The 25,915-nt window shown below is 43.2% G+C and overlaps 1 protein-coding gene across 1 annotated transcript in view; it reads right to left on the reverse strand.

The window, feature by feature from the left end:
• Window positions 1-25,663, reverse strand: part of ABCG1 (ATP binding cassette subfamily G member 1) — a 63,088-nt gene extending 37,425 nt beyond the window's left edge. The window contains exons 1-2 of the mRNA XM_059494003.1: window positions 25,580-25,663; window positions 22,372-22,615 (exon numbers count right to left, since the gene is read on the reverse strand). Coding sequence (XP_059349986.1) covers window positions 22,372-22,615; window positions 25,580-25,621 — 286 coding nt within the window. The 5' untranslated portion in view covers window positions 25,622-25,663. The remainder of the gene's footprint in view (window positions 1-22,371; window positions 22,616-25,579) is intronic.
• Window positions 25,664-25,915: the final 252 nt, after the last annotated feature.

Raw genomic sequence — 25,915 nt, forward strand, 5'->3', positions numbered from 1 at the left:
TTATAACATCTTAAATACCAATATATAGGCACTAAAATTTAAGGATTAAGTTCAAAGGCTAAAAAATTGAGAAAAATAAACAGATGCACAAAATACAGAAAACCCAAAGTAGCAAGGTATGGACACTAAAACACTATGGATGACTCGTTCAGGGATAGATAGCCCCGGCATGAAATCATACTTTACTTTTAATAAAACCTCCAGGGCTTTCTAGGGTTACAGCAGAAGCAGCTGAAGGTATTCAGCATCTCTTTCCTCCTCACTCAGCCTCATGGCAATATCTGGTCCAAAGAGTTTGGTGCACAAGGGAAAGCCTTTTATGATCTGCATCACATACTCTAGGCCAAACTGGAAGGTGATGAGATGCCTCCTGTAAACTACAGAGGGAAAAAAAAAAAAAAAAATTTCTCAGACTATTAGAAACAGAATTTTGTCTAAAACCTACATCTGTCATGGTTTGCACACTCACAAGACAATGCTTTGTCCCCAGCCTTCAGACATGAGCAGAGTCATTTCTTGGATTTTGAAAAATGTTTTCATCCCTAGTCACTGCAATTTAAAAGCTGCCAGAGAGTCTGATATCAAGAAAAAAAATCACAGATCATTAGTCAGCTCTGGAAACTCAAAATGTGACACCTGACTCCAAGCAAATTCCATTTTTTCACATCATTCTAGCTCAGCTGCACTAGTGATGACAGGAACCTTCTCTGAATTACAGGTGATCTGAGCCTCTGAACACCCCCTGCACATCCCTGCCCTGCCTCTCCCACCCTCCCAAACCAATTCTGAAAACTGCAAACTGCAAATGCACTTCCATCCCCTCACATTCCCACTGCTCCTGCCCCATCCTCTCCCACAAGAAGGTGAGGAGCACTCAGAGCCAGCAGGACCCTCTGAAACAGATCCAGGGCAAGCATCAGAGCTGGTTTAAAAAGTAAATTTTAAGCTCATACACCGAGTTTTTAACCCTACTGTGAAAAATGCGTGTTTTATGACTGGCTTTTTGCAAATATTCAAATGAAAATTATATGTGTTGTGTTAGAAAGTTATGCTGTATTAATTTTCTTAAGTAGTGTGTTAAATATAGTCTTAGGTTATACCATAATGTTAAAATAGAAACTATGCTATGTAGGATACCTTTTTTTTAAAGAAAGGACTCGCACTGAGACAGCAGCCACAGGACACCCAAATCTTTCAGAGAAAGAGAATTTATTGCTTCATTATCAGGAGAAACGAAATTCTTCTGGCCTCGCTCAGCCATGAAGACACCGTCAGGATTCAGAGGAAGAAGCTGACACTGACCAGACAGAGTCCTGTGTTTGAATGGAATTTATGCATCATGTATGAGGTGTATGAATATGCAACAGGCTATTGTTTTTAAGGGTTAATCTTCTGTTAATGGGTGTCCATTTTTGGGCTTATTTTGCCTAGAAAGAGGTACCCAGACTCTTTGTTTTTTATTGTCTCATATTGTCCTAAATCCTAATTGTCCAAATTATCATTACTCTAATTATATTACTACTTTTATAACCATTTTATTACTATAAACCTTTTAAAAATTTTAAAACCAAGTGATTGGCGTTTTTCATACGCCCAGGAGCAGAGACATGGACAGGAGCTCCTGAAGGGCCTCCAAGCCTGGAAAATCTCTGTCAGAGGGAGCGGGATCCGTGTTTGGGAGAGCAGCCCCGATGGCAGCAGGACATCCCTGCTCCCTGCCATGGGGACAGCTGCAGCACCTGGCCTGGGAGGCTGTAATTCCAGAAATACACCCAGGGCTTCTCAGCACTTCTCCTCCAAACACTCCACACTTTGATGAGACAAAAACACAGGGTAATTTATTTTATTTTCACACTAATCTCGTAAAAGACACAACCTATGATGCTGAATATAAAAACAAAGGAAAACCTAAGTGTGTGCAGAAATTAACCTGGATTAGGTCCACTTCTCACATTTTGCTTAGAACAACTGTGGTTTTACCTCCCTCTTCTAGAATATTTACACTAATGAATTCACCCAAATTAAAATACTTTTTGCTGTCAAAAAAAAACCAAAACAAAAAAACACATATAATATATACTATATAATATATACTATATAATATATACTATATAATTTATACTATATACTATATACTATATACTATATACTATATACTATATAATATATAATATATAATATATATTATATAATATATATACACATATAATAACCTTTAAACACCTCAGAATTAGTTATCATCTTCTGTAGCATGTCACACCTGAATAAGTTACAAACAAAAGCCGCTGCACGGGGCATTGCTGGTTCTGGAGTGGAAATTAGTAGAATGAGCACCTTTCAGCACTCTCATTTCTGCTTTTTTTTCTGCATTTGGAGAAGTTGGCAGCCTCACAGGGACATACATCCATTGCACTACCATAAACTCCTGAATTTCCATCTGTTTTTAAAAGCTCCAGCTGACCTACATTTTATGTTATGGATTGGTTGGAGCTTATAGAGTAGCACGAGCAAAGCAGGAGTCTTGCTGCTAACCACATATTACAAGAAATTAAATCTTTCATCAATAATATGTCCCATGGAAAAATCAAGAGTTTTTAAGAGAAAAACTCTACACATACAAAACAGAAAAAAAATATATATGCACTTTAATTGGATTATGAATACCATCCATTTGATTAATTTTGATTTCACGGACTAAAAAAAATCAAATGTACACATTAAAATTATTTGAGGTTTACAAAAAAAAGGATGAACTTTGATTCACATTTTCAGGAGTGTCCTGGTTTGATGAGGAAGTGAGTCCATACACTAAAGTGAGTCCATACTAGTCCATATACTAAAATAAGGCATCAGAGTCATTCATCATTTTGGGAATCATGTATTTTTGGAATTATCTACAGAATTATTACTGAAGCAAGGTGGGAAGCAGCAACTCATCACAAAAGCATGACTTCCCTACAGGTTTTCCACCTTATTCTGAGGCAGAGAGAAAACTCAACTCTGAGTTTTGGAGGTGGATTTTTTTTTTTTTTGCTCAGTTGTGTTCTTGGCATATTATTGCATATATATCTTGGCATATTATTCTTGGCATTTGGTTATGTTCTTGACCAGCAAGAAGTCACTCCAAAGGCCAATGGAACTCACTGAGGTGAGGAAGATCCAAGCCCAAGTCCTTGAGCTGGATCAAGAACCTCAGCTTCAGTCTCACAGAGTTTCAAGCGCCCTGGCCACCACTCAGCTGGGCTTTCCCTCTTCCTAACTACAAAAATCCTCCACCTAACAAATCTCCTGCATGAAAATGTAGCCAGAGGAAAATTCAGCGAACAAACAACAAGTTTCTACTCTGCTGCACTGCCATTTCCCAACAAAGAGAGGATATTGAGAATTTCCAGAGGGATTTTCATTACAGGCTCATCAGGAGGCCCTCTGTGTTAACAGCCTTTTTCCCTTGTATTTTTTACTCTGCACTGGTTCATTTCCCAGTAACAACTGTAACTTCTTTTGACATTTTCTGTCCTTCTTTACAATTGGGTTATTCAGCTCTTCAGTGAAGAGGCAAAGGGTAAGCTATGGGCTGATTTAAGCTGGCTGACTCAACTGGTCTAATTAGACAGGAGAAATTTGGTAGTAAAAGCAGCTGCTTCCTCCACAAACTGGAAGTCCATCAAAAGAAATGAGCTGTTTTAATGGCCTGAAGACTCATGTGTATCATTAGTAAGAGAGACACACTTTAAAAGTGCTGGTCTTCTCAAACCCTTCTAATTAGATGTCTCTGTAAACCATATTCCAGTGCACATCTTCTCTCCCAAAGTCAAGACAACATGTTTCCATTTCTTCCTGACCACCAACTAAACTGACAAGGACATTTCAGAAAAGTGTTTGGATACATTACCAGAAAATTCAACTTGTCACTTGAGGTTCCTTTATTCCCTTATTATAACTTTGTATGTATATACTTTACTCCTGTAAGTTGTTTATCATTGCTACCTTAACACATCAGTACACACAGGAAATAAAGAGGAGATAAAGATTCCAGGGTGTTTACACAGTTTTCCCCACAAATACTGTCATTTTAAATGAAATAACAAAGACACACAGCCAGAAGAATATCCATGTCGCCTCAAAACATGCTTTGATCCTAAAAATCACAGGCACTGTCCTCACTCAGCCCCTGCCAAACACCACAACACCACTAAAATCAATACAGTGGCACAGAGCTGTGCTGGCTCAGGAGCTGCCACAGGCTCAGGGATCAAAAGCAGGGACTCATGACAGCCTGGAGAAAAGGCAATATTACACCACTCAAAAGAGTGGAAGATGGAAACCCTCCTTGTAGTAACACTGATCTATCAGGAACTCAGAATATCAATTTGGGGTTTATTTTAACCAGCTGCAAAGAACTTTGATGTAAACATTAAAAGTGAGCTGTTCTGCTGGGTTTGGCTGGCACAGAGAAAATTTCCTGCAGAAATTCAGCCCCCAAGGAGCAGTTCTGGAGCAGAATTGGTCACAGACTGAGTTTTGGCTGTTGCTGGCAGGGCTTGCACCATCTCAAGGCTTTCTTTTCTGAGAGTGGCCTGGGGTGTGCCAGAAGCTGGGAGGGGACACAGGCAGCTTGGCTTCACTCATTAAACCACCCTGATCTTCATCTTCATCATTTCCAGCTTTTGCTCTCCCCTGTTCTGGGGGCATGGAGGGGCTGAGAGGATGCTGAGCCACAGGCCAGGGCCACCCCTCCACAGCAATTTCCCCTAGGAAATGTGGAGGTTCACTTGTCTGGCACCTTTGGGATGAAGTTCATCGTACCTCACAATCTGCTGACCATCAATGAAATGTTTTGCCAATAAAAGGAGCCCAGGTTGCTATATAATCTGTCCATGTGCTCTTACACAGCAGGAACCTGCACGGATTCAAAGGAGTGGCACCTCTGCTGTGAGAAAAGATCTGGAGAACTGGGCTGATTCAGCCTGGAAAAGAGAAGCTTTGGCTAATTGTGGCCTTCCAGTGCCTGAAGGGAGCCAACAAGAAAGATGGAGAGGGTATCTTTAAAAGGGATGGAGTGACAGGACAAGGGGGAAATTGGCTTCAAATTAAAATAGAGTAGATGGAGATTAGATATTAGAAAGAAATTCTCAATGTGAGGGTGGGCAGGCCCTGGCAAAGGGTGCCCAGAGCAGCTGTGGCTGTCCCTGGATCCCTGGAATATCCAAAGCCAGGTAAGACACTGGGGCTTGGAGCAGCCTGAGACAGTGGAAGGTGTCCCTGCCATGGCAGGGGATTGGAACAAGATGATTTCTCATCTCCCTTCCAACCCAAACCATTCTGTGATTCCAGGAATGTGTTCTCTGTTTCTCACTACTGTGAGACACCTGAGGAAAAATTTGCTCTACTGCCTATAGATACAACAGCTCATGCAATCCATGTTTTTTTTAAAATACCTCAAAAATAAAAAATTATTTTACCTTAAAATAATTTCAAATCTCATTGTCACATGAATTATACACCATGGTAAAGCAACTGTGGTCTGCCAGGCCACAGACAATTCTCAAGGCAGCATGTTCAGTGCCATATGGGCAATGCAAAAGTTCAGGGTTTTGAAGGGATTTTTTCCTAAGTGCATGTGACAGAACAAAGCACAGCAATAACAGCTGTAGCCTGCGTGCAAATGGAAAAATAAGCACCTCTAATATTGTTGGTTTTCATTTCAGTGCTGGCTAAATGCTTTTGATCATTGTGGGCAGGTGATGAATGCACCACCTGTGTCTTTTTTTGTCCCTGTGCCAACAGGTGAGATTACTTTATCCTGACAGGGGCTGCAGCAATCTGGCTAATGGCACGAGTACAGAACATTGCTCTGTTACCAGATCACAACATTTGCAAAATATTGCCATGTTTTTAAATCCCTGTGTGTATGTGTTAAAACTGAGTCACTGCTCCACTTCCAGTGAAGACCTGAGTGGAACCCAACTCTCTGCTTTTAAACTCTGCTATAAAACATGCTGTCCCCAACAGATGAGCTTCTGCCTCTGTACTTGTGATATCTGCAACAGTTCCTGTGCATTTACAGCTGCTATTAATGCTAGCACAGCAGCCCCCACATGCCCTGGTCCCACATTCTTAGTCTACTGACATCAAATATTAAGCTCAAGATCTTGGAGCAGCGACAGGATCTTCCCTACTCAATTCCTGTCTGTCTCCCACACCCTCCATTTATTTGTTGATGATAAATTGTCCTTATACAGCTGAAGGGTTTGCTGCAGTTCCCACAGCACTGCCCTTCAGTCCCTCATATGCCACCATGATATTTTCTGAAAAATCCCCTTTGACCAGGATTTCCTCCTGGGAAGCTAAGCAGCCTCAGAAAGGAATGAAAACAATAATTATCTGATTGTTGCTTTGGAATGTGGCTTGGACATTGTTTACCAACAGGTGAATGTTTCATTGGTTTCATGTGAATTGTTTTTAATTAATGACCAATCACTGCCAGCTGTGTTGGACTCTGAGGAGTCAGTCATGGGTTTTTATTATTCATTCTTGTAAAACCTTCTGTCTGTATCCTTTCTCTTTCTTTAGTATAGTTTTAGTATAGCAATATAATATAATATATTGCTATATATAATATAATATAATATAATATAATATAATATAATATAATATAATATAATATAATATAATATAATATAATATAATATAATATAATATAATATAATATAATATAATATAATATAATATAATATATATGATAATATATACTATAATATAATAATATATAATATAATAATATATCAGCCTTCTGAGAACATGGAGTCAGATTCTCAGCTCTCACCTCGTCCTGGGCACCTCACAAACACCACACTCATATGTCAGTAAGGCAAAGGTTACAGAGAGTGGTTTATTCTAAACAGAATAAAAATTAAAATTTGGTTTTGCCCACAAAAATCCCATCACCTGTTATGTTAAAATAATGCTTGGGGAAACTGCACAAGGCATGCTCTGGTGGAGGGGTGTTTGCTGAACTTAAACCAGAAAGTACCTTCAGAACTGATGCAGAAGCAAGGTCAGAGAACAGGGCATGAGTCCCAAAGTAAATAAACCCCAAAAACGTGCCCTGGTCTGGTGGAAACAGCATGGATGGCTCCAAACCAGACCCTGTCCCCATGAATTCCAGCAGAGCTGTTCTGTTTCTGTCCCAGCAGAGCAGGGCCAGCAGAGGCTGGGGTCACCCTGGACATCACACCTGATGGTGCAGAAGTGTCTGCAGGCCATGCACTTGAGGAGAACATGCAACTGCCTTTGGGGAGGTTCACAGCTGTCACTTTTTCCATCTTGCAGAGCTGCAAAGAAAATGGTGTAGGAGGATGGCTCAGGATTGCTCTTCTCAAAGGCTCCCTCTTGAAATGGGTGCCTACGCTCTAATACTGACTAAGCTGCTGGGCTTTGCTCCTGATCTCATTAGATAATGATACTGCAATACAAAAGGAGAGGTTAATCTTGACTACATCCCCAATCTCCTTTCCTTGTGTACAGCTGTAAACACCCTGGGAGCATTTGGAGCCACCTCTGTGGGTTTAGGGTCAGCACTTGCACAGAATGGGTGGGGGAGCTGGAGCAGGGACAGGTGGGACCAAATTCTGAATGGGCAACTCACACCAACCCCGGGTGTGGGAGAGCCAGTGTGGCCAGCAAAAATGCCTTTACAGCTCTTGTCACCCCCATCCCACTCTGTTCACCCTGGGTATCCCCATCCCACCCTGCTCACCCTTGTCATCCCCATCCCACTCTGGTCACCCTGGTCATCCCCATCCCACTCTGCTCTCTCTGGTCACCCTCACCCCACCCTGCTCACCCTGCTCACCTTTGTCATCCCCATCCCACTCTCCTCACCCTTGTCACCCCTATCCCACTCTGATCATCCCCATCCCACTCTGCTCACTCTGGTCATCCCCATCCCACTCTGCTCGGTGCAGGGGTGAAATGACCACAGTGCACTCTGCTCACAGCTCTGAGATGTGCCAGGGGAACACAGTGGATCCTCCCCAGGCTGACCACAACCAGACAATTCCCTCCCCAGCCCATTTCTCACACCAGAGGTGCTCAGGGAAGGCAGAAGCAGCCACAGGGGAATGTGGACACCCAGCATGTGCACAGAGCTCTTCCTGGCAAGATCCTATAGCTTCCAGCTGTGCATCTGCAGTGCTTTTATTGGCCCTCCTGGTGCAGTTAAGGAATGTTTCTAGTCCCCAGAAAAACCCGCCAGAAGAACATCTCCACCATTTCCCTGTTCTCTGCACCACTCTCTTGGTGGCTTTTGCAAATCAAAACACATTATTCCACTTAAAACCTCACTATTTTCCTTCTGAAATCCAAGAGACACAACTCCCCCCAGTTTTCACCAGCAAACCACTGTTGAGACAAACAGAAGTAGCAGCCATTTATCTGGCACATAAACATCCTCTCCTTTACACCCAGCAGGAAAGCAAGCTCCAGAGATGCTCAGCTAATGAGGAAATTCAGACAATGATGTTGTTTGCAGCTATAAGGAGGCAAAATAACCCAGACAGGTCTGAATTGGACCCACCACTGCTACACATGAGAGCTCCAACCAATTCCTACAACTCCTAAAGGAAGCAAGAACAAAGCACCAACAATCTGATTACCAGGGAAATGACTGGGAGCAGAAAATTACTCAACTTATGTAATGTAATAAGTCCCCTATTGAAAAGCATCTGCAAAATGCTGCCATTTCTTCATGCCATTCCTTTCACCACTCAGATAAAACAGCTTCCATTTTACATTCATTTTTCCTGCTATTTTAGCCTGTTATGCTGTTAATCCAGTAGCAACAGACCTGAACCACTTCTAAGCAACTGCTACTCTCTTGCTTTTCATTTAAAAAAAAGAAAAAAATCAGGTTGCCGCTGCTTTTCCATAATTACATCATATTGTCACTACAAAGGAGGAGAAGGAATATACACCTTGCTTAAAATGTTATCTTCAAAGTGTTTGTTGCAGTGATGTGCAGCCAGTTTTAGTAGATAAATAAATATACCTGAGTGTATGTGCATACATATATTTAAATATGAGAACAGAAAACCTATAAATATCTATATATAACCTATATATACACAGATATATCTATATATAGATATATATAGATAAATATAGATAAATATAGATATAGATATCTATATCTAGATATAGATATATAGATATATGGATATATAGATATATAGATATATATGTGGCCTGTGTGTATATATACATTCACTCATATTTACAGGTATCTATATAGGTATATTAAATGTACATATATTGAACATATTTATATCTAGAAAGACAATGCACACACAATATATTTGTGATACATTACTTTTAGTGTTCTGATGCTTTCAGACACATCTATATGGGATGGTTTCTACTGACACATTCTACCACTATATAAATATGCCCTGAATGTTGGTGACATTCAACACAGACATTTAAAATTAATTTCATTGGCTTCTGTAATCTTTAGAATGTAGTTTTAGCAGTGAAACATACAAATAAGTGAAAAAGTTCCTTCTGGGTATTAGCCCATACCCTTCCCTTATCAAACTTTATTAATTTTTGTTAATTTGGTCCAAAATGTTCTACCATAAGACAACAGCCCTGGCAGAATGCTGATACCTGTTCCTTGGCTAAACTCTGCCCATTGTGTCATTGCAGTGATTCTAACATTCCATTGGGCCTGTACTTTTAGAGCAGCACAGTTTGAGCACCCAAGAAGAATTGTAGGTTGGCTTTGAAGTTATTTTTATTTACTGTAAAACGTGTGCCACCCTTTGTCCCAATTCACTTTGCTGCAGGAGCTTATTTTTACTGCCTGTCAATAAGAATCAAAAGATGAGTGCTGAAATGTCACAGCCATGCCCTATATGGGAAGGCCTGCTTTATTTTTATTTGTTTGGTCGATTTTATAATGCAAAAAGGATGCATGGGATTCAGGAGACCGATGCCCGTATTTCTGCTAGGAGACTAAAGAGTAAATCTGTTAAGTATTATCATGTATATTCAGAAATTTCATCTTTTTTTGGTGTTCCCAGATGTCAACCTACTGCACAAGGCACAATCATCCTCCATGGACACCAAGTCTGACACTGACCCTGGGGCTCAGGGACTGGTGAATACTTCAGGTTATGCATTTCTACTTCAGGTTATACATTTCTCCTTCAGGTTATGAATTTCTCCTTCAGGTTTAATGCATTTCTCCTTCAGGTTATGCATTTTTCCTTCAGGTTTAATGCATTTCTCCTTCAGGTTACAAATTTCTCCTTCAGGTTATTAATTTCTCCTTCAGGTTATGAATTTCTCCTTCAGGTTTAATGCATTTCTCCTTCAGGTTATGCATTTCTCCTTCAGGTTATTAATTTCTCCTTCAGGTTATGCATTTCTCCTTCAGGTTTAATGCATTTCTCCTTCAGGTTTAATGCATTTCTCCTTCAAGTAATGAATTTTTCCTTCAGGTTATGCATTTCTCCTTCAGGTTTACATCATCATTCTCCCAGGCAAGAAATCAAGTATCAAATCCTCCTTCAGGGCTGTCTGTCAGGCTCCTCTGAGTGTTTGTGATAGAGCAGCTCACACATATTGTCATAACTCAGCCTGTAAGACAGCCGGAGCTGATTTATTATAATCACAAGTGCAGCAGCTCCATCTCCTATTTGCAGTCACTGAAAACTTTCCTGAAACTGGTTAAAATGTGCCCAATGTGAGTTCCACTTCAGTGATGATTTATACCACAGGGAAACTTTCCATGGGCTCAAACAAACAACTGGCCAGCCATATTATTTATTTTTAAATTCAAAGCTTAGAAAAATCAAATCAGCCAAGAAGGTCTAACAATGGTCTTTGCTCAATTATGTGATAAGAGGCCAGGCAGAGTGGGCGCAGAGAGTGAGCTGAGGCTCAGAGGACTCAACCCATTAAATTGGGCACTCTGAAGATGCTAAAATGGAAAGGACAGGGCTGCTGTTCCTGGAGGAAATCCCACCAAGATGTGTCCCCAAAGAAATTGTGGAATGCTGAACTTTACCATGGCATGCAGGGGGAACAGGAGTTTGGGGTGGTGTAGAACCAGCCATGGGGTGGCCATGGCAATTACAGAGGGACAAACATCCATCACAGCACACTCAGGGGACCTGCCAAAGGCAGGGAAAGGCATGGATCACAGGCTGAGGAGGCACAGGCCTGAGAAAGCAGGTGGAAATGGGGATTAAAGGGGCCAGAGACATGTCAGGAGGCAGCTACCCCGGTCTGGCAGAGCTCCTCATCCCTGCAGCCCCAGCCCAGCCTCCTCATCCCTCCTGCCCAACACTGCTCCCAGATTTCTCTGTGGGAATGTGTCACCACATTTCTCTCCACAGAGAAAAGCAAGGCACAATTCTTCCCAAGAATATTTCTGGGATTCACATTCTCTGAACCTCAGAGAAAGGAAAAACAATTCTTATCTCATTTACTGCTCCTGTGTTGTTCACAAGTGGAATGCATCATGGAAGACTGTTTACCTGAAGGGAACTGATAATTGGATTCTGGTGTGTTTTGATTCACTGACCAATTGAATCCAAGGGTGTGTGGGGCTGACAGTCACGAGATTCTGTGCAGTTGAGTGCTTGGCAGATTCAGTTTAGATGTAATGTAATGTAGTGTAATATCATATAGAATAATATAGTATAATAAAGTAATTAATTAGCCTTCTGATATGATGGAGTTCTCCTCATCATTCCTCCTCTTCATCAGGGGCATAAATCTCTATGATAGGAATGCCTTCACCTCTGTGAGCTCATGAGCAGGAGACACCACCATGGACCCAGTGGTCAGCAGCAGAAATTTTTCCACATCTGTTGCTGGAGCAAGAGGTTGAAAATCTGAGGGGTTACTGGAGATCCAGGTGCCAACAACTGAAGGAGACCAAAGTCTGAGGGACTGATGGGATGGACAGCATGTCCAAAACCCACTGGTGGAGAGATCTTCTGTGTGTGTTTGTGTGCAAGCACAGCCAGCCAGAGAGGAGGGATGCCAGGGAGGCCCTGGGGCTGCTCAGCTTTGCCCAGGTGTGATCTGTGTTTAGGAGATCTCTGTCCTCCTGCTGCTCCATCCAGCTGCATGGATGCACTGCCTCACCACCAGCTGCACTTGCAATTCCAGAACCAAGGCTGCTGCACTCCAGGGCAGGAGGAATCCCCTCATTCAAAGTCCCACCATCTCCAGCTGCTCCTAACAGTTTAATTTTTATTACTTTCTAATTACTGTCATTATCATTGGACACTCCTTGAGAAGAACTCAGCAGTTCTGGTTACAAGACAGACTGACCCAACTCACTGTCCAAAAACTCTCCCATCATTCATCTTTCTATTTATCTACTGTCAATTTGTTCCTCTGGGGAAAATTCTTCTTCAAAAAATTCTGCAAGACTCAGGGTCATAATTAAAACCCATGGGAGTAACTTTTCACTGCCAGAGTAACTTTTCACTGCCAGCTGTGCACAGATGTGCCCCCCTGCCCTGTCCTTGCCTTTCTGGCTCACATTTCTCTGGTGGCAGCATCAGAGCTTCACCTCTGCAGGTGGAGAAGGAGATGGAACTCCATCCCAGACAGGCTTCAGCTTTATGAGCCTCAAACAGCATTTTAGACATCAGCCCTTGATATTCATATGCAATAAGCTGGCTGCAGTTTGTGGCTTTTTGACCCAGAAAAATAAAATGCTCTTCCTCTAATAGCAAATATTTAGCTCCAATCCCTTTTCCTTTAATTGGGTGCTCATTTACCCATTCCAGCCCTGCCATGCTGGTGTTATTAGAGCGCTTAATTTTCAAAGCACTTGAGGTAATAACTGCATCATGACTAAAAAAAAAATTATACTGGCCAGGCTTTGCTGGTGCAGCCCCATCCACCTGACTGCTTCAGAAGCATAAAACAGATGCAACAGGGCAGAATTTAGCTCCATTGCTTAACAAGAGTATTAAAAGCTTCAGTTTGTGGTGGTTTTTTTCCTTTAAATTTCATATTAACCAGGTGCATGGCTACATTTGAAACTTCTTTCTTCTGTCTTCTGTTTTATGTAGGCATAAAAGCCCACCCTCTAAAGCTCAGCAGGAGACAGAGCACAGGTCCATTCTCATTTACCCAGGAACCTGACCACTGCATATTCAATCTTCTCCTCTCTTTTGTAGCAGATGCTCTGCAATTATAAACAACATTTGTCATTACTCTAAACATATGAGGCCGGAAGAAATATGATTCTTACACAAAAGATGCAGGCTATACATACTAGATGAGAGGCAGATGGTAAATTAGCTTGTAAAGCCAAGGTCTCTGCCATTTATTTTTATTTGGAACAGATACATAACCAAAAAAAAAAACCTGAACAAACAAGTGGTTATCTCTATGGCTATTATGTAATTCCATGTAGCTCTGCCTGGTAAGAATCTGGATGGATTTATCCCTGTACCTCCTGAAGAAAATTAAGTCTGCAGAGTGCATCTGTTCCCCCCACAAATCAGCAGAGCCCAAATGAGCTGTGAATGGGAACAGAAGCCCAGCAGTGACAGGAAGGTGCAGTCAGGGCCTGCAGGGTGACTCGAGCCACATTGCAGCACACACCTCCACCACACATTTCCATTTCCCAGACAGAACTTTGTCTTTGCTCTGTCCTCCTTCCAGAGACACTTACACAGCACTGGTCCTGATGTATTTTATGCCACCCCTCACATTCAGATCAAATATTCCCTCTGAAATCTTCTTTCCTAAGCGACAAAGCGTCCACAGGCCAAATGAAACTCAAACATCTGCACCAAAGCACAGAATTCACAAGGGAGCTGCTTTCAAAATAATCATCAATGGGATATTTTAGCAGGCCTCCTTGCAGTTACTTTAGGAAGCTACTGAGCTTCAGAGTTACTGAAAATAGCCAGAACTGTTTGGCCTCCTCTGTCTGTGCTGTTATCCTTCTCCATCACACCTGGGGATGAACAACTTAAAGAATTGGTTGAAAAGGGCAGTAATTCTGCCATTCATGGTGTACTATGTATTCCTCTGGTAAAGCTGGTGAAAAAGTGAGTGCATTTGGACAATCTGGGGACCCTCAGTTTTTCCATTTCCTAATAGACTTTGATATCAAGAAGGAGATGTCTGTTAAAGATTGTTCACAGACTTTGATATCAAGAAGAAGTCTGTTTAAGCTTGGTCCTGGGCTTGATAAGGAACACTCTGCCAGTCCTAGGGACTAAAGTTCTGAATGTAAATTATTTTCACAGTAGAAAATTTTCCACATGGTAAGTAAGAGCTTGTGGGTTTGTTGTCCTTCTGTAGCAGTGGTGCTAACCAAAAATTGCTGGGTCCAAAGCTGGCACAGTGGGCAGGCAATCTGAACGACCAACACCTCAGCCTCTTGCTGTCCCAAGGCTTTTGATAAGAGATAAAAGGCCTTGTGCAGAAATTCCTGATACAAGATTAGGCAATATTAATTGCATGTGATTTCCTTTAGAAGGAATGCTTTAAAAAAAAGGGGCATCTTGTCATCTGACATGGATGACATGTTTCAACAAGATATTTTATCAAAGCTCTTAAATAAATGAATCCCATAAGAAGGTAGGTGGCCAGTTCTCTCAGATGCCTGCAGCAAAGGAATGGACTCTGGGCCCACTGACCCAAACTCCCAATTTATTTTTGACAAAAACTCAGCCTTATGTAAGATACATGTCCTTCTGCACCTCTCCAGATGCAAGTCACAGAGGCTCTGGGGTTAAAGCACCACTGGCTGATTTAGCTTTTGCCTCAAGGACTTTCATTTTGAGAATGAACACCCACCTTTCAGTTTGCAATGCTTTAATTACAAATCCAAATCAGTTCATTCCCACGTGCCAATCATGTAAATTTTGCTGGGGATCTCCTTGCATGTTGTTTCTTGTCTTGACTTGTTATTTTAATAATAACACCAAGCACTGTTTTCTAATAGAAGACAAAGTTATGCCTCCAAAGCTCAAAGGGTGCAGATGTGAATTATGAAGCAGCTGAGTTGAGTGAGGGCCTGCCACATTCTGAGTGTCATGTTCTGACTGTCTCCACGGTTTACCTACAAGAAAAATGCTACAGAGAAGTGTGAGAGGAAAATAGTAATAATTTCTCAGAGGATACAGAGCTGAGCTCTGAGATATTAAATCCCCATAGAACAAAAATCTGCCCTAAAGATCTGGTAAGCTCAGACCCCAAGAACTTCCAGAGGCACTTTCCAAAATGGCATGAAAGAAAGTGCACAACAAAAAATGAACTTTAACAGCATTTTTACTCAAATTAGCTTCTGCTTTTTTCTGCTCTTGTGATTTCTCTTTCCTTTCAGTGAGGTTGTGGAAAACCCTGATGAACCATGTGATGTCTGAGGTTTCCAATTGCAAAATGCCTCTTGCTTGATCTTTCCTCAGCCTTCAGATGGATCTGCAGACTACAGAAACCAAAGTCTGCTTTGAAATGTGACAAAAGTACACCCAGATGCTGCTGCTTGTCATCTGTACCTCCTCAACACCTCGAGCAGGGCATGGCCACCTATGGGCAGAGGAGAAATCATTTCATCAAACCCCACTCAGCATACAGCAAGCTGTACTGAAGGGTGTCAGGGTGAGCTACAGCCAGCCCCCAACACTTTTTGTGAGAGATGGAAACAGCACAGACCAGAGCTCAGACTCCCAACAGCTCACTGTGATCACTTCCTGGCACAGGAATTCCAGAATGATTTAATTGGCAACTCTCTAAAACCGCCTTCCTCAGCCACAAGGTTTCACAGCAGCAGTTAATAAAGTTTATTGTATCAAAACATTAGCTAGAATAAAAAATAGTGAGGTCATTGTGATGTTTAGGTTTAACAAACAATACAGCAAGGAGAATGAAGATGTTCTGCTTTAAGGCTCAGTGACCAAAAAGCCCTGAGTCAAACTCAAGGCACATTTCTATAAAAGCTCTAGGTCAAAAAATCCTCCAAACAAACAAAAAAAAACCTCAAACCCCAACAAAAACAAACCCACAAAAACAATGGATTCTGCTGGAAGGAAAACAAGTAATGCTGAAGTAAGGGCATACTCAGCTGGGAAACAGCAGAAGGCTCAGACAAAGGGGCTGACCAAGATTTGTTCCCAATAACCTCTATTTTACAGAACACATGCAAGAGGACACTGGGAAGAGTTATTTATCACTTAATAAAACACTGTGAACTACTCCAGTAACAGCAACTACTCAATGTATTTTTACCATCTTGACACAGCTTAAGTGTTAAAAGAAAAACTACACAGATTTTATCAAGGTTAAAACATGTGCTTAGAAACCCTCTGCTAAAAATCATGCCTCATTTTAATTAATTTTGCCAACACTTCAAGCCGCTGAAAAGGAACTACACAATATTTGCCTGAAAACAGCCTTTTACCAGTATTGCAGTTGGTTTCAGCTGGCCTAACTTGTTTATTCCTCCTAACATATGGATCTTAATTTGCACAAGAGATGAAAACAACTGTCAGACAAAGCAGGCAAAAAATGGTGGAGAACAATACAATCCATCTGGCAGAGAGAGGAGAGGGGGAAAAGAAGGAAAAAAAGAAGGAGAGGAAATTTCAAGGAGAGAAAGAAAGGAAAGAGGAAGAAAGAGGGAAGGAAGTGTCGGAAGGAAGTGTCGGAAGGAAAGAGAGAGAAAGGGAGGAAGAGAGGAGGAAAGAAAGAGAAAGAGAGAAAGAGAGAAAGAAAGAGAGAAAGAAAGAGAGAAAGAAAGAGAGAAAGAGAGAAAGAGAGAAAGAAAGAAAGAGAGAAAGAAAGAAAGAAAGAAAGAAAGAAAGAAAGAAAGAAAGAAAGAAAGAAAGAAAGAAAGAAAGAAAGAAAGAAAGAAAGAAAGAAAGAAAGAAAGAAAGAAAGAAAGAAAGAAAGAAAGAAAGAAAGAAAGAAAGAAAGAAAGAAAGAAAGAAAGAAAGAAAGAAAGAAAGAAAGAAAGAAAGAAAGAAAGAAAGAAAGAAAGAAAGAAAGAAAGAAAGAAAGAAAGAAAGAAAGAAAGAAAGAAAGAAAGAAAGAAAGAAAGAAAGAAAGAAAGAAAGAAAGAAAGAAAGAAAGAAAGAAAGAAAGAAAGAAAGAAAGAAAGAAAGAGAGAAAGGGAGGAAGGGAGGAGGAAAGAGAGAAAAAGAGAGAAAGAAAGGAAAAGAAAGGGAGAAGGAGAAAGAAAGAGAAAAAAACAAAAGAAAGGAAAACAGAAAGAAAAAAAGAAAGAAAAAAAAGGAGGAAAAAAGAAAGAAAAAAAAAGAAAGAAAAAATAAAGAAAGAAAAAAAAGAAAAATCTCTGTCGGAAAGTGGGTTTTTGCTCGCTCCCGTTCTGCATCTCTCCCTCCCTCCTTTCCCATCTTAGCAACAGCGGCAGCGCCCGGGTTACTGCAGTGCATTGCCCGGCAGTAACCGCGCCGGCCGGGCGGGCATGCGGCACCTCCGGCACCGCACCTGCCCCAGCCCCAGCCCCAGCCCCAGCCGGGCCGGGCCCGCTCCCCAGCACGGATTAGCGCCTCATCCCGGCCAAATCCCCCCTGCCGCCCCCCGCCTCCCCTGCGTTCCGTTTGGGCATCTCCGGAGGGCATGGCAGAGGAGGGTGGGGGATGTTTGCAGTGAAGTCATACAGAGGATGCTGCGAAAAAATTAAATAAATAAAGCGGACGGCTAAATAAAAATAAAGGGCTCTGTCCGAGCGTGTGTTGCAGAGCTAATTCCTAAGACAGCACCGAAGCAAATCGGCAAAGCCCAGGCTGTTTAAATCTCCGCTGATGGTTTGACAGCGGTGAAGTTTCCATCTTATGCAGAGAGCGGCATTAGCATCACACGCGGCGCTGGGATCGCGCTGTTCCGATGACACTATCTCGGGCTGTGACGGCCACTCCTGGCCTTCCATGAATAGCAAACACCTGCCCAGGGCTCCGTGTTCCCCCCCGGACACCCCGGAGCCATCCGAGTGCTCCATTCCCCTCCTGCCGCCCAAAGCTGCGCAACAACAACCCGGACAGCAAAGATAGCACCAGCACCGCTCTGCTTTGCTTGCACGGGGTTGGAACCATCAGAACAAACCCAAAATAACAAGAAATTGGGCGTTTTGTGCCGAGCGTGGATTTCTGCAGTGAAAATCCCCGGTTTGCACGGTGCCCGGCCGGAGCCCGCTCCCTCCGAGGTTATCCAGACCAAATCCCAGCAGAGCTCGAACGCAGCGCAAGTGACTCATTACAGCCCTAAAAATAACAACCGAGAAATTTCCAACTAAAATGTTGCCTAATTAACCATGAATACTGAGAAGTGTGAGAGGGGAGGGAGGAAAAAAATAAAAGAAAAAAAAAAGAAAAGCAATCCCTGAGTTGTTGTGGTGTTTTGCAAGCAAATTTATTACTATTTTCTTGCTGGATGCACTCAATTATATAGGCAGAATATTTCCATCTCCATCCTATATTATAGCAAACCCACCTAGAAAAAATAGAACAAATGTCCTTTCGTGGCTATATAGAAAGCATGTATCTTTTCCAAGTAAAGCTGAATGACTTTGACCCAGACAGAAAGCTCCAAAGTACTTTTCATGCCCCCTTTGTATATAGGGGGCTATACATAATTCATCCCCAAACCACAATTCAGATTATTTCATGGTGCTTTTAACAAAAATGACAGAAACCCGAGGCACTGACTTTTCCACCAAATCCTCTTGCAAGCAGTTTTCAGGAGTCCTAGTATGAAAACCTACATGTCTGTAATTTTTCTGTGAACTGGTAAAACCAATTTCTGTGTTCCCATTTATATTTCAAAGTGCAGTTCAAATATACAGCTCAGAAACCAGGACTCACTTCCATCTCTTTCTCAGCCCTTAGATAAATGGCTTTGTGACAAGACAGTGAAACTTTGGCCATGTTTTGTTCCAAAGCTCTGCAGATCTCGCTTTTCGCATTTAAGGATCCACACTGGATCTAACACAGGGCTCTTTCTTTTCCCCTCCAAGCCAGCTGGGTCCCTCATCCTAAAAGAAAGGAGAAGTATCCTGACTAAGCAGCCCTATTATTTCTACCAAATGTGCTGAAGTTCCCTTTTTGCCGGTCCATCCTAACCTCATAGCAGTTCCTCCAGGAGCCCTGGGGCTTTCTGAAATCATGAACCTCACTGACCCACAGGAAACCCCCAGGACGTGCTTGAACGTAGCCTGGATTCAAAGGCTGAGACATATTTTCAGTTCTGGAAGATCCTTAACCTCGCAAGTCACTCAAAAATCCCTTTCCTTCAAACCTGAAGGAATATTGTTTCTACCTGTTGACCAATTCCCTGAAAGTTTTATGGGGAAAATGCCAAAGTCAGCTGAGACCTTCTGAAACTTTTACCTCTTTAACCTCTCCCAAATTCCCATGTTGGCAACAGCTCCTGCTGAATGGAATGGGTCAGATGGAGCAGCTTTGATCAAGGACTGACCTGCCATATTCCCATATTCCTTCCCTGTTAATCCCACTGACCTCAGGGGAAATTACAGCAGGAATTAACCAGCTCCAGAGTCACACCAATCTCTGCCATGAGTCTGATAAAACCTCAGAAGAACAGCAGCATTTATCATGTAAACCTTGGAATCAAAATGCCCCTCCCTATATTTAAAGAGAAAATGATATTTAATAGTTTAATTAAGCAGTTTAAGGCTGAGACAAAAATAAATGAAAAATTCCAATTTGAAGTCTACCATGGCTTCTTTAGCTTCTTTGTTGTTGACAAGCAATGCAAATTCGCCTTTCTTTGGGCTTTTAATGAAAAGTAAAAGACATGACATACCATGAGTTGCATTGTCTGAACAATCAAGCTAAGCACAGAACACAATGGCAGCACTGCTAATTATTCCTCCTTCTGCTCATTTAGAGCCTAACCTTAACATTACTTTGCAATGCCATTTTTACTGAAGGGAATTGCTCTTCAGCTGAATTCCTGTCCAGCATGCTGGCACAAATTGTCTTTGCAAGGAAACAGCACTTCTGCCTTTGTGATGCAACACTCTTGAAAGGTTTTAACTAATTCATTACAGTCATAGAGAATGATGTAGAAATAGTAGATTTTCTTTTCCAAGCTCCATTTAAGAATAGAAACACCATTAATTAAAAGACATTTTTGAAACAGCATTCCTTATCTCTTCTTACCACAACCAGCACCCAAGAACAATGTGAACTGAGAGGCATCTCCTTCTTTTTTTTTTTCCCCAGCATGTTTTCTGCTACTCTTCTCATAAAAAGTGAATTCAAATATTTCACATTACAGCAATGAGAGAGACATTTAGCACAGGGAATCCACAAGGAATGCTGAACTGCAGCAACCACCAGTTGGAGGCACAATGCAGTGCCCAAGAGAAGGGCAATAAAGTCCCAGTTTCCCACTGGAACAGGCACCAGTGTAAGGTATTCAGAATAGTTTCATATGTAATCCACCAGGTTTGAACAGATATATCTCAAATTACACACAAAAAATCTTCTACTTGCAGAACCACTACAACAATTCAGAGTATCTGAAGTGTTTGGTTCCTACCTTCACTGGGGACTATTTAGGCAATTTGGTTTTCTATTTCTCTAATGGAAAATCTTTTCTCTTAAAACCAATATATTGAGCCAGTCCCTGGAGGAGGGAACGTGGCTGGGAGGAAAGTTTGGTTCTAGAAGGTTTCTATAACCTCACCAGCAACTCACTGAAACACTGAAGGAAGAGACCTTTGGAGGTCACCTGGCCCAGATTTCTGTCTAAGCAAGACAACTTCCACATTTTCAGCAGCTGGGTGTTTTGCCAGGACATTGTTTTGTTCAAGCCAAGTCACCCAGGCATGTCAGAAAATCTGAACAGGGGTTTTGGGTATAGAAACCCTCAATCAATCCTGGCCAGTGAGAAAGAGATTCAGTTAGGAATCCCAAGCTTTTAAATCTTAAATGAGACATTTTGGCATGGCTCCATTTCTTGGAGGACAAAAAAACCTTCAGTGTTTTGTGTTCATTCTGATAAGATAAAGAATAATTTTGAATGTACCAAAGCTGCTGCCAAACCAAGCTGTTCTCCTATGGACAATGTGGCTCCATGCAATTTTAGAAAGTAATTAAAAGAGGGCCAGTGGGTCTACACACAGTTTTGATGTTGAAAAACCCATTAAAGCATGAAATCTGCAGATCTTTCAACAAATGAATAATTGTATGCACAGCCTGTCGTAGCACTTTCATGGCAACAGCTCCAGAGCTTTTCATTCCACACATTTTTAGACTATTGAAGCCTTGGTGTTGTGATCATGATACAATTCACAGACAGCAGCCAAGAACTTGGTGAAACAATTTCGAGTGGGACCTTTAAGCCAGTGGATTTGTAGTTTCAGGGCCAGTGCAGGTACCAAGCATGGCTCAGGTGAGGGCTGCACTGGCAGGGCCTTATCTCTAAAAAGAACTGAAGCACACAATCATGCCAATTTACATTGCTGGGAGAGAGTTCCTCAAGGAAGGGCAATTATGGCATTTAGTACACAAAATTCTCCTGGAGATTTCAATAGTTTTCTCTTGGGCATACTTCTTTTTGCTGGCAGGAATTTACTGCATGACCTAGTTTTCCTTTCAGAGAGGAGCAGCCACACACACCAAAAAAAAAAACCCCAAAAACCTAAAAACTCTCTAGGAAACACATGGTTACACAAAGCCAGTGAAGGCATGAAAGGAATTGATGCCAAGCAGAGGAGAAAGAACAGAATCACCTATCAGAACTGGAATCAACCAAGAACCTATAGAGAAGAGAGCTGAATAATCTCTTCTTACTCCAAACTTCTCTTCTTTGAGAAGTGCCCAATATTTATAATTTTGGAGTGAACTCTTGCAGTGTGTATCAGCAAAGGAGAACCCAAAGAGCATCCTGGTCCCTGACTGAACCTCAGGATTCAGTCCCAGTGTTTTCATCACAGAAATTATAAGCTTTGAGAGACCCATCTAAGCTGTAGAGAAACCTAGAGCTCACAGCATTTCTTTCCAAACACAGCCTTTAAGGAAAACAGTTTTTATCCTGGTGCCTAAAGCCTTCTGAAATTCTGAGATACTCACTGTTCTGAAAGAGTACTGAAAAAAACAACCATCTCACAAAGCAGCCAATTGCAGGAGCAAAATAACAAAGCCTCCTCACTTCCCCCACCCCCATTTTAAACTCCTGCGTGCTCTACCCACCCTCAACAATAAATTGTAGACAAGGCAGGATCACAGGACAGATATTTGGCAGCACAGCAACACTATATTTACTTCAGATCCTCAAGAACGGGGAGGCAGAAACGAGCAGCTGTATGAACTGTGGATGGAACCTTGTTTTCCTCACCTTTCTTTCTCCACCACGGCCCTTCCTGGATGGAGTAGGACAGTTCTTTGAACTCAATGTTCACAGCTGGCCTGCGGGGCAGGTAGGAGAACCTGTGAGCTTCTGTCAGAGCATTGTCCACTTTTTTCAAGTGTCCATTGATGAGGTGGATGTCCTGGGTGTCGGTGCCGTTGGAGACCACCTCGTCCACAGAAACACACACAGACTTGGGCTCGGCCATGGTGCAACCAGAGCTGCTGCCACCCTGCAGGGAAATGGAGAAAGTTCACAGACTTTTGTTTGGGAACACGTTTCAAAACCTTCTGCGCCAGAATTGTTCTTTAAATAGCACAAAAATCCAGCTGTACTGCGCTAAAAGGTGAAAGAGGAGTAAAATAAATCAAGCTTTTGTTGGTTCTTTTGCCTGAGTCTTGACAGAAGAGGTAAAAGAGCTCTTGCAGCACATACAGTTCCTTTAGCACTAGTTTTTCTTTCAGATCTTGCACCAGATTAATACATTTATAAGTTCAGTCCCCATTGTATTTGGTTTCTCATGCACTCAAGGAATTTGGTTCTAGTTACTCTGATTCCAGGGCTTGGGACAGAGCTGAAGGGGGAAGAGCGCTGGCTGAACTATTATTTGTGCAGACATTTCAAAAGACAGCCACTCAAAATACCTAACAGCTCTTGCTCCTCTGGATCAGCCTATGCTTCTGTCAAGGTGAAATTATATTTCTGAGAATTTTCAAATGTACTATTTCATGCTTTATTTTCTCCTGCACTGCTAGTTCTGGAGACTTTGCCACCTGGGATGACAGTACAAGGTTTTTCTGGAGGTCTTTTAGGAAAGCACAATGCTTTGCACCCAAAATCCTTGAGTGCTTTCCATGCTTGATAGTGATAACTAATGGAAATCTTATCAGCTACATGAGCACACAAACCCTGCTCCAGTTCTTGCACCACTGACACTGTAAGGTCAATGTCCTGTGCTCACAGCCATCCCTCTTGCTACACTTTGCCTATCACAGCACTCTGTGCAATTCCATTTGGCATTTTTTGGACTAAACCTCCTTCCCCTCCCCTCCTGGCCATGACAATGGCCTTCCACCCATCTTTCTCCTTTTTTTTTATTATTATTTTTTTATTATTATTTATTATTTTATGGATTTTTTTATTCCTTTTACCACCACAGGTGCCTTGCACCAATATGAGCAGGATGTGTGTAAGCTCAAGAGAAAAACAGTCATAAATTTTCTACAGCTAAAGAGAATTTTGAACAGTTCTGTTTAAAGGCTGTTTGCTGTCATCTGTTGTTTGGCGGATGTCACAAGCAGAGCCAAACATCTGCACAGTTGCCTATTAGGAAATTTAGTATTTTTGATGCAGATTTGTATTGGAAAGGACTCCTGTAGATGGCTGATGTGCCAGGCCTTCCATGCTGACACATAATACAAAGTCATGCCCTGGAAAGCAGATGTGCTGCACTACTTTTCAATGCATGAACACAGAGCTGCAGATCTTGCCACTGTTTCCCTCTATTTGTCCAATTCAGCTAAGAAGGGACACTGCCTCCTCTTGCCTGTGCCACTTCCATTTCCTTCTCATGGTTCCTGGTATTCCCATCTTTGCTGTAACAGCAGCCCAGCTCAGATCAGTCACTTGTCATGAATGCTGACAAAAACATTTAAAAACCTCCAGTCCTACATAATCACTGATGGAAAAAAAGTATTTCTGCTTAACCACTCCAGAAGCTGGCATCTTCACATTCTTCACACACAAGCCCCAAGTTCTGGATGAAAATAATCAGCTCTGCTTACCACATTTTCTCAAGAAAGAGATTTTAATCACGCTCTCACCTTACTTAGAGGTCAGGTATCCACTAACACTTACTGTCAAATTCTTAAATAGTTCACTGCCATGGTATGTAATTTGAACATAACAAGAGTAATGTGAAACATCTTAGAGCTCAACAATCAAAGCTGGGGAACTTCCCTAGAAACTAAGAGAAGGCGAGTTAACAATGTTCTTCCCTGAATGTTTTCAAGGCTCACTCTGGCACTCATAATCTCTTTTGTTCTGAGGAACCACTGGGCACTTTCACGCAATCAGAGGGAGTATCCAAAAATGAACTCCGAATGAGCAGGTCACCTTGATTATCTAGGTGACAGTCAGAGCTTCTCCAGTTTAGATCGATTCCAAAAGAAACATCCTTTGGACAAGCCTTGCCTCTGACTATTGAATCACCCAAGAGTATGAAGCCAAAGATTTTTGTTACTGGGACATTAAACAATTTCAGTCACTGTGTGGACCGAGCTGCCTGTTCACACACCTTCCCCTTCCAGGGACCACTCGCTATGGGAGAGGATCCCCCGAACAACCGGGATGATCCAAACGCCTCCTGATACAGTGATCGCTTGGAAAAAGCTGGGCAATCGCGTGGCTACGACAGGCACAGACTTACCCAGGGCACAGACACACCTGAGCCCCCTCTGCACGCCCCAACACCTGCAGCACCCTCTCCTCGGCGCTGCCACCCCCAGCGATGCCCCAGCCCCGCATCCCGAGCCCTGCTCTCGCAGCCCCGGCGGCTCCGCAGCACCGCGCTCACCTCTCCGCGGCTTTGGGGCACTTTGGGCTATTTCCCATGGAGTTTGGTGCAGCCGCTGAGGAGCCGGGCCGCTCCCGGAGCCCGGCCGGTGGCAGGGGCAGGACGGTCCGTCCCCCGCCGGCCCCGGGTGTTATGCAAAGGTTACGGTCCCTCCGCAAATCCGCCGGGAAGCCGGCGGGGCGCAGCGGCGCAGCGAGCATGCTCGGCGATAATCCCCCCGCCTTAGCTACAGACTGAGGTAACCAGCGGTCAAATCCCGCCGTGCGGCGCCAGCCGCTCGCACACTCGCATCCTTCACCCCGCATCCTTCATCCCGCATCCTTCATCCCGCATCCTGCATCCCGCATCCCTCACCCCCTATCCTGCATCCCGCATCCCTCACCCCCTATCCTGCACCCCACATACTTCATCCCGCATCCTTCATCCCGCATCCCTCACCCTGCGCATCCTTCACCCCGCATCCCTCAGCACTCATCCTGCATCCCACAACCCCGGGCGCACCCTCCGACCCTGCTTTTCCCTCGGGAGCTCCCCGCCGAGCCCCGGCTCCATCTCCGTCCCCCAGCCCCGCACCTCGCCCCCCGGCCGGCGCTGGCAGAGGGAAGGCAGGGCTCGCCTTACCAAAGCGCTGCCCAGGGAGAAAGCCGCCATCAGACATGCCATGTGCGCCGCTGCCCGCCCGGCTGCCGGCGCGGGAGCCTCCAGTGCCGCCTCTCCGCCCCGACTGGCTGCGGGAGGCGGGCGGGCCGCGGTGGAGCCGGGGCCGCCCCCGGCCCGGCCCGCCCCCAGCCGGGATGGGGGAGCGGAGGGATCGGGGCGCCCCTCGGGGCACCGGGGAAGGTGGCAGCGTGTCCCCATGCCGCTGGAGCCGTGGCTGTCGCTCTGCCCAAACGCGCGGCAGATGCTTGTCCCGAGGAATGGGGCACCGAAGGTCGCTCGCTGGGATAGAATGAGGAG

This window comes from Ammospiza nelsoni, chromosome 2 (assembly GCF_027579445.1).
Source record: "Ammospiza nelsoni isolate bAmmNel1 chromosome 2, bAmmNel1.pri, whole genome shotgun sequence".
NCBI classification, from domain to species: domain Eukaryota; kingdom Metazoa; phylum Chordata; class Aves; order Passeriformes; family Passerellidae; genus Ammospiza; species Ammospiza nelsoni.